Consider the following 13,970-nt stretch of genomic DNA (forward strand, 5'->3'; position numbering starts at 1 on the left):
GAAAACAAAAAAACAAAAAAAAAAAACGAAAAAATGAAAAAAAACTAAGATCCGCAGAGGTGGGTGTGCAAAAAAACTGCAAAACCGAAAAACTGAGTCGAACCGGCGAATCCGAAACCAAAAAAAACCGTAACCGAAAAAAACCAAAACCGAAAACACCGGATATTAATAGGTCGGTTTTTGGTTTTCATATTTAGGTATTCGCGGATACCCGAACCGAACCTTTTGATTATATATATATATATATATATATATATATATATATATATATATATATATATATATATATATATATATATATATATATATATATATATATATATATATATATATACTATCTTATAAAACAAATCTTAGTATTTCTAAAAGTAGATTGAATAAAATAATAATATTTTTTTAAGACGTCCAAATCATTAAACTAATTGTACAACTAATCACTAATAAAATAATATTAAAATTTAAACAAACTCCCATAAATCTTCTCTTCCAAGGTTTTGATTAGATCTTTTTTCATCCAAATAAATACTCAACACCCTATAATTTTGTCATTTCATGAATTTTCTTTATTTTTAATATGACATGTTTGCTAAAACAAACTAATGATTGAATTGAAAATAATCATTTTCCATTGAAAACAAATTAAATGTCGAAACAAACTATTTGTCGCCCGTTGCTTTGCGCGGGTAAACAGCTAGTGTATATATATATATATATATATATATATATATATATATATATAAAGTAAAAAAGTATTATTTCATTAGTATTGTTTTAATTGATCTACGAGTCCAATAATCTAAGCAAAAATCCATAACGACAACTCCAATTTTGTTATTCTATGTTCATTTGATTTTCTTGTTATTTTTATTATTGTATTTATTATATAAATTATAATATATGATATTTGAACTTCATTACGTTTCTTTTACTTCATTATATTTTTTGTAAACTCTTTGACTTACTAATTTTAAAAAAGAGATAACTAAAATGAAGTCTGTAGTTTGAATTGAATTTAATTTTTTATATTTTATTGGGTACCCATGAACCGAACCATGGTTACCTGCTTTCATACGATTCGGTTTGGTTCGGTTTTTTTGTTAATACAGTTTGGTTTCGGTTAGTGCGCATGAGGTACCCGCCCCGTGGTCACGGTTAACAACTTTATTACTATCCGAACCAAACCGCCCCGTGAACACCTCTAGTTTATGGTTCTGCAGAACCCCTTCTACAGAACCTGTGGTCATTTTCTGAAATTTTCATTTTTGTGGTTATTTTCTTTAATATTTTTGTCATTTTTACTCAAAAAAAAAAAAAAAAAAATCGTTCAGTTTATAGATGAAGTAATGGCAAATTTTGTTAAATCTGTTTGTCTGATCTAGAACGGAAAAAAAAAACATATCAAACTTGAAAAAATCTCCCCCCACTTTTCACGCGCTTTATGTCATCCTGTTCCCACCTCCATCTCCATCTCCTGCTTCCACTTCAACAGTCAAAGAGTCTCACTGCTTTTTTATCTTTTCAGTTTCATGCTCACTCAATTCCCCCACACATTCCTCCGTATTTTTTCTGCAACTATGGACACCATTAAACCTCGAAGCACGCTCTCCAAGACCTTCCACAAAGTTCTTCCCTTCAAGAAATCAACAAAATCCCTCTCCAACAATGGCTTCTGCCTGCTCTTACCTCACGACAACAAGTTCAAGAATTCCGACCATGGCAGCGACTCTCACAGGTATTTCAACAAACACTCGGTGGACGACGCCCATCTCCGTCACAGAGCTGCCATGGAAGCTTTTGTTGCTAAGCTATTCGCCACTATTTCCTCCTTGAAAGCTGCGTACGCAGAGTTACAAGCTGCTCAGTTCCCTTACAACGGAGAAGCCGTACAATGTGCGGATCAGGGTGTGGTTGATGAGCTCAAAGCCATTTCCGACATGAAACGGAGCTTCTTGAAGAAACAAATCGACTCTTCACCTCCTCATGTCACCCTACTTCTCTCGGAAATCAAGGAGCAGCAAAGCCTCATGAAGATGTACGAAATCACCATGAATAAAATGGAAAGAGAGATTAAATCGAAAGATTTTGAAATCTCTTCACTCAAGAACAAACTCGTGGAAGCTGATTCAAACAACAAATCGATCGAGATCAAGCTGAATTCCAGTGGGTGTTTCCCCATCTTCGATAACGTCAATCTGTCCCAGTTAACCCCAACAAATTTCATCGATGTTCTACACTATACTCTTAGATCGATAAGAAACTTCGTGAAGCTATTGGTTCGTGATATGGGAAACGCACATTGGGATATCGACGCCGCTGTGAGAGCAATCGCACCAAATATCGTTTTCCCCAAATCGAGTTACAGATGTTTCGCTTTCGAATCGTATGTTACTCGTGAGATTTTCGAGGGTTTCAACGATGATGATGAAGAAGAAGACCATGTTCAGATGTTTAATCAGTTCAAGAAGATGAAATCATTGTCAACGTCGCAATTACTGAAAGAAAACCCTAGATCGGCGTTTGGAAAGTTCACACGCTCCAAGTACATGCGATTAGTGCACCCGAAAATGGAGGCTTCGTTATACGGGAACCTCAGCCAACGGAAGACGTTGAACACGTGGCAGTTTCCGGAAACGGCGTTCTTCGGCTCGTTTTCTGAGATGGCGAGGCGCGTGTGGGTTTTACGGTGTTTGGCGGCGGCGTTTGAGAAGCAGGTGAGTGTGTTTCAGGTGAGGAAAGGTAGTCGGTTTTCGGAGGTGTATATGGAAAGCGTGACTGATGAGGCGTTTAGTGGTGGTGGTGGTGAGCTGCGTGTGGCGTTCACGGTGGTTCCGGGGTTTAAAATTGGGGATACGGTGGTGCAAAGTCAGGTTTATGTTCCACCGGTGGCACGACGGTGATTCCGGCGAAAGGTCGACGGAGGTTTATGTGAATGTACAGTTTGTAAGTGGTTATACGTAGTATTTTATATTATTCTGTGTAATGGTAATTCATTCAATAATCGTAAAAATTTTATTCGAATTAATTACTTTGATAATTTTTTTTTTTTATCAAAATCATATTATTCAAATTTTTTTATAAAGAACCTGATCAGAGAATCCGCATTGAGAATTATTTTATAAAAAAAAAAACAAAAAAAATTGATTACAGAATCCGCATTGAGAAAGTTCTTTTTTTTTTTTTTTGTTGAAAAGCCTAAAATAATATAATTATTATTTCTACATAATATGCTAGTTTTTTTCTTCATTTTTTTATATAAGTTATGTATTTAAAATTGGTTACTAGTTGGAAACCTATAAGACAGCATAATCATTGAAAAGTATGTGACAGTAGGTTGTAAATAACAAGCTCTACGAAAAAGAGCTTTAATAATTTTTTTCAATTTTCAAGAGTTTATTTATTTTAAAAAGTTTTTCGAAAAGCTCTTTAAATATAATGTGGAATGTTCTTACAAACACGCTGTGATTTTATATTCTTATAATTATAAGTAGCTGTATTGAAAATTCGTTGTTGGGATCGTTTATTTGAAAAGTTATCACTTAATTTGTTTATTGTCTTTTTTTGAAATATAAATAAATTCTGATCGAGTAGTTTATAAAATTTGGCAAAATTTACCTCATTAGTTTAAATGATCGTTTAATTGGCCATCACCGATTAAAAATGACTTTTTTTTAAAATGTCAATTTATAATAATTTTATGAAAACAAATAAAATAATTGTGAATTGAGATATATATTTTGTCGTATGCTATTGTTTTGGTATTAATTAAAGGAGTATGGAGGAACTGTTTATAAAGAACCGAAAGTTGAAAGATTTGATTGTAAATGAAAATATATTTGAAAGAGGAAGGGGACAAGGCTGAAGAAGAAGAGTCGCAAAGGTCGGCGGGTGAAGACTACGCTTGTAGATGTCCCACCAAAGTACATGCGAAAGCATTATTCCTAGGAATTTCCTTTAAGAACATGCTTCCATAACAATCCTTCAAATCTATCATTACTACCTTATTTTACTACTAATGCTTTTCTTATACTTTTCCTCATTACAACAAATTGAATACCAAACAAATTATATGCTTCAAATAATTATGTCCAAAAAGTATTTGTTAACTTGTAATGTTGTGTGATAGAAGCCATAATTGTAATGACAAGTTAGGCCGTTAGATGTAACACTCATTATGTATTCATATTATGATTATGATCTTGTAATCACTAACGATTAACAAAATGATACAACTATCTCCAAACGAGTCTAGAACTAAGCCATACAATCAATTTATATGAGATCACAAAAAAAACACGAGATCCCACTAAAAGATCACAAAAAACTTGAGCATGGCATCGAGGCCTCCTAAGAATGTACTTGGTTCCAGTTTCTAGAAAACATGATTATGGTGGCATTGAGGTCTACTAAGGCCGGAGGAGTGACCATCGCTAGGGACTACCCTCGCTAAAGCCATTCCCATTAAACTACCACCGCTAAGGCCATTCCCATTAAACATGCTAGAAGCATCGTTAAGAAAGCATTAGAAAGAGAAAACGAAGAGAGTAGGTTGTGATAGGGTTTTTTCTTATTGTTTTCAACAAAATAAAACCTATTAAAAACAACATACCATTTGGATGCTACCACTTTTTACCTTTATGTTACTATTACGTGTAAAACCTATCTATTACATGAGTTCATGTAATTTACCCTACTATATAACTACATTTACTTAATTGTAATTGTATTTTAGTCTATTAATATATATTTAAAAAGGGAAGACGTTTTATTGATTTTTATTAATTACTTATTTATCTAATTTTATAAAACTAAACATGGATAATTACATCAATATTTTTTTAAAACATAGGTTTATATCATATCATGATGAACATATATTTGTTTTTCATTCTCATATAATATGACTTTATTCAAGTGATTATTTTAGAATTAAAATCTTAAATTATACATTTGCACATATTTTCTCAAAAATAATAATTTGCATCAAAATAATAATCATTCTTAATGCAACGTTGACACATTCTCTTAAAAATCTTGTAAAAATAACACAAATAAGAATTTCACAAAGCGCAATGCGTTCTTGAGAATATGATTATTCTCATATGATTATTATAATCGATTGCAACCGATTGTTTTTTTATATAAAATGATTATCATTCGTGCATTCTTTAAAAATATGGTATAATATATTTTGCATATTGAAAATTCTTTAAGAATATATTCATCCTTAACATGATTGAATTAACCAATATCATCAATTAGATTATATTCGTTAAAAATTAATGACAGTTATCTTCATTCTTTTGGTTCATTTTGTTATTTATTGTTCGTGCATTATATGATATACTACAACATATGTTATCAAAAATAACAATTTGTTTAATAAAATCATTTATATTGCAATATTGACATATTCTTTTAAGAATCATGTAAAAATAATACAAACATGAATGCATTTTTTCTAAAAATATGTCTTCTATATTAAAAATATAAAAATGTCAACTAATCTTTTATATAAAAAATGTCACTAATCTTTTGTGCACACTTTGATTTACATGGAGGTCAAACACAACTTACATTCTATAAAAATTGTCAACTAATCTTTTGTAGATATTTTTTTAAGAATCCTTATAAAACAATAAATAACATAATTAATCATGAAAAGTCAATCTAGTAAAAACATATATATTTATAATGTAATGCTTCAAATTTCACAATGAATAATTCCCCACAACATCGCTATTCCACAAGAGAAGAATTCGCTTTTCAGTCCAGGACCTTCAGGTCCCGACATCGCGGACATCCGTTAAACAAACTGATCCACCCCATTGACAATCATGCTACCCAAGACTTCCAATCCATCCTGACTAAGGTTTCCCAGAATTGCATCGCTCATCAACATCCGAATTAGGAATTTCATCCCATATCAAAGTTGCCAACCTCACGAACTGACGCATCGGAGATCAATCCTTACAAAACCCAACATACAAGACTAAACCATCCTTTATATCAATTATGCTAACCGAAATACATATATATTGATCGGTCCTAGATCTACTCGACCAACTGCCGCTATGCTAACTTTTCATGAAGATGCAACAAAATAAGGAATTCCAACGATCACATACGCAACTAGACCACGCTCCTACTTGGTTCCAACAACCCTGCTTAGCTATCTACTAACAACACTCAAGCTCACCCCTGATCCACTAACCGAAAACAACGCTTAGGCCTACCCCTGATGTACTAACGAACATCAGGACTTATCTCAACAAGACTTAACTGATCCTACCAAGTCTTTGGGCCGTGACTCAAACATCCAGGCCCCATTCAAACAAGAACAGACAAGGAAGCCCTTGTCACCTCCATCAACCTAGTCTCCTAGCACAATAGGGTCTAAAGCTCAAGCATGACCTACATATGATGTTGTCACAACTAAAACTGATACGAGTCGAAGGGAAATCCAACATCTGACGAAAATCTTGATTGATGCGATATCGGAAGATTCAGCATCTGTGCGGAAGTCTTGAACTTGGAGAAATTTAACTAAAAACCGAACATTGGCACAAGGTCTTCCTGCTTCCACTCTCCCCTACTTGAGATATGCTAGAGTCTAACAACTTCACGATTCTTCGATACACAAACTAACTTGGACACTACCACTTGATCGCAACTACTAATATTGATATACACAGAAGAATCTGAATCCTCACAACATTCATAAATTCAATTCACATAAATCCAAAGGAAAAATGATTAATCCATTAATACAAGAATTCAGCTTAACAAAGCTAAATAAGATAATTCCATTTTGAAATATTCTTAAAATTTCTCAAAAAATTTAAACTTTTCAAAAACAACCCAAGTGTATAAAATGTTTACAAAATCATCCAAAACCATTATAGTTCATAAATTGTTTTCAAAATAAATCCATATCGGAGTATCCCAGAAATCCAAATCATAATATAAGGAAGTGTACGTCACGCCTTCGCCTTCCCACGGTCATCAGAAGTACCTGAAACAATAATCGATAAACGTAAGCTCGAAGGCTTAGTGAGTTATCCCCAATATACCGATACACACATATAGTCCACATAACAATAACAACAATATCATAACATAACATCATGCAATGGGTCCACAACTTTATAGAATGGACTAATTTAGTGATCAAAAGACACTAATTAAATTGAAACATATAAGTTGGGCTAGTGATCCATGGTTTGGTTTGTGATGTGCTTATGGATTAATCTATGGAGCATTTATTCAAATCAAATGGATAAGTCATGGGCTAGTGTATATGGATTAGGATTAACCATGACCCTTGATATTCTATACATATATATATATATACATATATATATATATATATATATATATATATATATATATATATATATATATATATATATATGGTAAGCCTAAAAACCACTACTACTTGTATTCCAAGAGAGAAAATCAGTTTTAGGAGTCTCCATAGCCTCTCTAATATTCCATCTAATTGTTACTTGATGTTTGTGACTTGTTTGAGGCACAACACTTGGGGTGCTAAGTTCTCACAAGGCCAAAGTCTTTCTAGCAACATCAACAACAACAACAGGTTAGTTCCTACCTTCTTTATGATTCATATGTCAAATTTTTTGTATGCTAATTTAGGCTTCATGCTTTGGAATCAATATTGCATGTATAATTAGAGAAAATTTAGATCCAAAATATTAGGGTTGTATATGCACCGTAAGTATGTTAAGTACATAAAACCTGTCACACCCGCTAAAGCGGAAACGCAAGATATGACAGCGATAACGGTTTCATTGCAGAAGATAAAGATACATCACCATAATAGTATTTAAAATTTTACAACCCATAGCTTAAAAGAAACAAAGTACAAGTTTTTCCAAAACAACATTGTTCAAAATATAACTTCATAATAGCTTCAACACGATGCAACATGCTCTATGATGATGAATCTTTACATCCACTTACTAATTATTTCCTGAAAAAGCATGTAAAATGAGCGTCAACTATGAAAATAGTTGGTGAGTTCACAAGTTTATAAAATCGAGCTTGAAATAAGGCTTTTCGTAATTACAAGTGCATTGCTTTAATGATAAACAAAGTTGATTGCTATTAATGAATACAAGTTTATTACTATAACGAGAAACGAGTTTGTATGTATATGAGCAAACAATGAGTCTCAACCAAACCTATGACTGAAGCCCTATCGAGATCTATGCTTATCGTTCCATAGATGAATATGGTATCATGCACTCCAACAATAGGGCGAGTGAGGAGTTGTCAATTCCTAATAGCGCTATCCATAATGACCATTGGCTCAAAGAGTTAATGGTTAGAGATAAGGGAAGGGCCTTAGCACGATAAGTTCTCATGTTCCGTGTTGCATAGACATACATAAAGAAACATAGCAATACAATAGCAATCATGTTTGATAATAATCAATTTAAATACAACATGCAAACAATAGTTTTTTTGGACATGCTTTTCCACCCAAAAACATAAAAACCGAAAATAGGGGAGTGCGTGAATACTCACAATGTTTCGTGTAGGCACAAGAGGTACTTCGGAATGCACCAACGTCTTACTACCGGGATCCTACGACGTCAAACACACACTAGTGAGTTTCCATGTCGAAATCTAATGCTAATATACTAAACTCTACATACAGTGAAATCCCAATTTAAGTTTTAGTATTGGATTTTATATTAATTGGTTACACTTTTTCTGAAATAATGAAATTCTACAAGTCGTGCGATTAATTACAACTTTGGAATATAAATTTTCCAATTTTTTAAGTCTTTATAACAACATAAATTCACGAAAAAATAGCATTCAAAGGATAAAAATTCTCAAACTTTTTATTTAACTGTTATTATACATAACTAGGCTGGGAAAAATATAAAATATATTTTTCAGTGGGTATTTCTATTTTTCCTTGTTTTATTCCTTTAAATAATCATTAATTGAAGAAATAGTATTAAACAGTTAAAATAAATTACCAAAAATTTTTGTAACATCATTTACAGTATAAATAACCTGGGAAAAATAGAAAAAGTGGTTTTCATATTGTATAATCCGGTTTTGGGTATTTATGTGTATTTAAGTGTATATAAGTGTAATTAACTTTAGAAATTAAGAGAAAAATAGTTTACAGTGGAGAAAAATCCTCAAAATTTTTATGTAACCTCCTACTGTACAACATGATGGTATGGTAAATTTTCATGAATTTTGGATAATCAGAACTATTTTTCCTATTTTTAGGCCATTATAATTACCAAAAATCGGGAAAAATAGTAAGGCATGAAGAAAAATTCTGAAATTATTTTTCTGAGTTACCACCATAGCTAAGGGCTGCGAAAATTGTTAGATATAATTTTCACACTCTCTAAATTGGTTTTGTGATTTATTATACCCAAACGAAAAGAAAATCGGAAATCATACCAAACAGAAACAAAAATTGATGAAATTTAGTGAGGGGTCATTATTCCCCATAAGGGTCATCCATGAATTTATTGACCTCTGGAAGTATATTATGTGATTTATGCCCTTGGTTTCTAGCAATAATTTTAATAAATCAAAGAAATAATAAAAGCTTTTGGTATTTTACAGATTATCACATGCATGTGAGGGCTGTCAAAAGGAAAAATGTTCAAAATTTATTCAGAAGGGAAATAGGGGTATTGAACCCAAACAAGTTAAGAAATGTCGCATGCAATGGTGCATGAGATGTAAATGTGACTGAAGTTCATGAATTTGTGTAGCCCATTCAGTGGGGTTTTAAGCCACGAAATTTCAGCCATCATTCACTGGATATGTTAAGTTTCTAAAGTATTTTTCTCCAGATTTATGGTTGGGTTTAAGGCCATTGATCATGCAAGGAAAAAATGGTGATCACAGAAAAAGATCTGTTTGCGCAACCATTTTGTAAAAATTGCCAAAAATCGGATATGTAATATTTTACAGTGAGACCAGTTGGGTTTGAAAGTTAACGCGTGGAACTATCCAATACAAAAAAATATCATGATTTGGTTAAGTAATGACCGAGTTATGGTCATTCAAAGTTGAACAAAGTAATCTGGCAGATTGCATGTTTGCTTTGAGTGCATTCTTAGGATATTTTGATAAGAACATCATGCATGCCTTTGTTAAGGTCCGATTTCTAGCACATGCATGGAGTGAATGAGCATCTAAGATGTACTAGAAATGGTTTAAATGCTTTTGATCATGCAAGAACACAAAAGAAATGGAGAAGAAGATGTAATACTCGGTTTTGAAGTCACATGAACATATGTGCATCTTTTTCACTCCTTGCATGGGTTTGATCCCGGATTTTCACCATCTCAAACACATGCATTGTGTTATGGTGGGAATATACAAACCACAAGGTAAAAATAAGGATTTCTAGCCATGGAAAGGCATAGAATCCGAAAAGAAGAGAAAACTATGAAGAAGAGGAAGTAAAATCATGAAACTATGATAGAGGATTGTGTTGTTTACCTTGGTTTTGATCTTGAGAGAAGCAAGAACACTTCAAGGTCTCCTAAATCTCGAAATTATGGAAGAGAAAGGGAGGATTTTCGTGGGTTAGAGCGAGAGAGGAAGAGAGTTTGTGAGTTAGGAGGGTGGAGTGTGAGAGAGTGAAGAGAGAAGAGGAAATGTGAGGGAATGAGCTTAATGATTGAGTTTTGGGAAGAGAGAGGGCATGGGGAGGGGAGAATGGCCGGCTCTTTCATGCATTAAGCCTCCTCTCTCCTAAATTCAAATTTTATAAAATTCCCTCCAACATTTTTATAAAAACCCTAATTTTTATAAAAATGTTTATTAAGCAATTCTTGATTTATTTAAAAATCTTGTTTTTAACTAATAAATTATGATTATTGAATGATAATTTAATTTCTATTTCATTTATTATAATCCATAATTTGATTAATAAAAATTTGATATTAGAAAGTTTATAGCCAAATTTTATAAAGTTTTTAAGCTTTATGATTTATAAATTTGGAGTTTTGGCTCTTTAGGGTTTTTGGAATATTGTTTGATATTCATCTGTAGCACCTGGTTCCTGGTATGTAAATCTTATTTGAGTAGTTTCCATTTTTAGCCTTGGACTCGGTGAGTCATATGTCCGACTCGCCGAGTAGGGACGAGACCCAGGACACGTTTAAGTTGGCAACTCGGCGAGTCCATATCCTGGACTCGGCAAGTCACTGCTGCTGGATGAAACCCTAAATTTCAAGGGTTTGCACCCTATTTAAACCCTCATTTCCACCCCAAACTCGCCCCTATTCACCCTCAGAGCTCCCAACATCGTTTATACCCTTATTTCCTTGAGAGATTGAAGTGTTTTGGTGTGTTCTTGAAGATTTTGAGGAGAAAGAAGAGTAGATCAAGAAGAGGAGAAGGAGGCCAGGCATCTTTGTGTCATCTCAACGTTTTCCTTGAGGTATAGCTCGTTTCCCCTCTGTTTTCAAGCTTGTAGTCTCTTTTAGCTTCATGGAAGTCCTTCTTGAGCCATTCCCCAAGCTTGTTTGTGCATTGTGGGTTGTAATAAGTTGTTAGCCTTTAGACCTAGGCATGATTTAGTCCCTGGAGCTTGGATCTAATGCCTTTATGGGGTCATATTGCATGAAAGCCCTAGATCTACCCCTTTTGGTGCACTTTGAGCCCTAAAATCCATATTGGTGAATATCTACACGTAAAGTTGGAAACTTTACGTGTGATTCATGTCTTAGAAGCCCAGATCTATGAATGGCATGGACTGAAATCGAACAAATCGGTGTATTTAATGGATGCATGGCGACGACTCGGCGAGTCGTTCATGTGACTCGGCGAGTCTGCTCGCGAGTCACCGAATTGGTCCCTTTATGCTGTATCGAGTTTGAGCAGTGAGTCACAGGGGGTGACTCGGTGAGTTGGAAGCTGAACTCACCCATGGTAGGACTCGGCGAGTCATAGCCTGGCTCGGCGAGTCCAAGGCAATCTTTATAGATCAAGAACAGACTCGGCGAGTTGTTCATACAACTCGGCGAGTCTAAGCATGAGTGTTCATCGGATGAAGATGAACTCGACGAGTTGTTCATACAACTCGGCGAGTAGGACAAAGAACTTCAATGTCAGTTTAGAAGAAGAACTCGTCGAGTCATAGCCTAACTCGACGAGTAGAATCAGGGACTCAGGACAATCGTCTGGATAGGAACTCGGCGAGTTGGTGAGCCAACTCGGCGAGTCGGGTCAACTGAAAGTTGACTCTGACTTGGACTCAGGGCTAGACCTGGGGTGAAATGGTCATTTTACCCAAAGGACAGTTAGCAGTGTTTGATTGAGTATGTTGTGGGAATTGCAGCCGGAGGATTTCCGGAGCAGCAGCAACAGCAGTTAGTCAGTTCCCGATCAGTTCAGCAGCTACTTTGAGGTGAGTTACCTTCCAGTAGTGGTGGGTCTAAGGCCACAATGTCGGCCCACCAGTAGGAGACGCATGATAGATGATTGTCTTTGTGATATCATCTAGGTTTGCTACTACCTGATATGTTATATGCTAGCATGATACGTTATATGCGATAGTAGTAGAGTTCGGTTGTTAGGACCGCAGGGTAGTCAGACACCCCAACAATGTCTGACAGTATGTGATGATATGTTTGTATGTTGGCTTGTTATGTTATGCGATAGAGGTAGTAGGAGGGGACCAGTCCCCGAGGATCGGTTGTTATGACCGATGGGTAGTCAGCACCCCAGAATGGCTTGACATGGGTAGTTAGCACCCCAGAATGGCTTGACACGGGTAGGACGGCACCCCAGAATGGTCGTATGGGTAGGTCGGCACCCCCGAATGGCCGTACCGGGTAGTCAGGCACCCCAGAATAGCCTGGCAGTATGCATGTTATGTGTTTGTATGGTATGTGGTACGTTGGGGGAACTCACTAAGCTTTGTGCTTACGTTTTACAGTTTTGTTTTCAGGTACCTCTTCACCGAAGGGGAAGGAGCCGGCGCGGTAGCAGCACATCATGCACACACTCTGGTTTCCGCATTTACGAGATTCACTGGGATTTGTACTCTAATATTTTGATGGGATTGTATGGTTTGGATTTTAGACATGGTTTACGTTATGTTATGGTTTGATCAAACAATGTTTTTAATTGCTAATGTTTTTCTAAAGTAATGTTTTCGAATGAAATTTTCGGACGTGAAAATTGGGTCATTACATCATCATCATAATGAAGTATAATTAGAATATTTTAATTTATTTTTAGGGTTTTATACCCTTTTTCAATTATAACAAAGCTTGAAGTTTCATTCTAATTATAGCATTGGCATTTCCTATTGTAGTTAAGCAACTTACTAGAATCGTAAGTGTTAAGTATATTAGTCCTAGGTCTTAGTTGGATCCTAGTTTATGCAAGATTTTGACCTAATTTATACTACTAGGCCATGGCATGTTGTGCATGAATGGTTTTTATAAAGATGCATGAGTCCGAGAATGACCTGAATTGATAGTTGTCACAAAAACCAACATCATCCTCTTCGTCGGTTACTCCACCAGCTTCAAGTCCATCTAGTGATGACCTCCTTATTGCCCAACGAAAAGGTAAATGGTCAAATACTAAACCTTATCCCATTTACAATTATGTAAACTACAATTGATTGTCGTTGTTCCCCACCTTTTCAGCTTGTGTTGCCAGTCTTGCATCAATACCTATTCCTAAGTCTTTCAATGAGGCTTTATAACATCCAGGGTGGCGCGAGGCAATGGTCGATAAGATGTCAACATTACACGAGAATGAGACATGGTAGTTAGTTTCATTACCTCCTGGAAAGTCAAAAGTTGGATGTCGTTGGACATTCACTCCTAAAGTTGGGCCAGATGGTAAGCTTGATCGTCTGAAAGCTCGTTTAGTAGCCAAGGGGTATACTCAAATCTTTGGCTTGGATTATAGTGATACCCTCTCCCTAGTTGCCAAGA

At 34.9% G+C, this 13,970-nt stretch overlaps 1 protein-coding gene across 1 annotated transcript; it reads left to right on the forward strand.

The window, feature by feature from the left end:
- Positions 1-1,355: 1,355 nt before the first annotated feature.
- Positions 1,356-3,022, forward strand: LOC111897375 (protein GRAVITROPIC IN THE LIGHT 1). The gene has a single exon (XM_023893360.3). It carries the CDS (start codon positions 1,527-1,529, stop codon positions 2,895-2,897), a length of 1,371 nt encoding a protein of 456 aa, XP_023749128.1. The 5' UTR covers positions 1,356-1,526; the 3' UTR covers positions 2,898-3,022.
- Positions 3,023-13,970: the final 10,948 nt, after the last annotated feature.

This window comes from Lactuca sativa, chromosome 4, assembly GCF_002870075.4.
Source record: "Lactuca sativa cultivar Salinas chromosome 4, Lsat_Salinas_v11, whole genome shotgun sequence".
Taxonomy (NCBI): Eukaryota; Viridiplantae; Streptophyta; class Magnoliopsida; order Asterales; family Asteraceae; genus Lactuca; species Lactuca sativa.

Coding starts and splice junctions, on each gene's coding strand:
- LOC111897375 (XM_023893360.3), top strand. CDS start 1,527: ATGCTCACTCAATTCCCCCACACATTCCTCCGTATTTTTTCTGCAACT.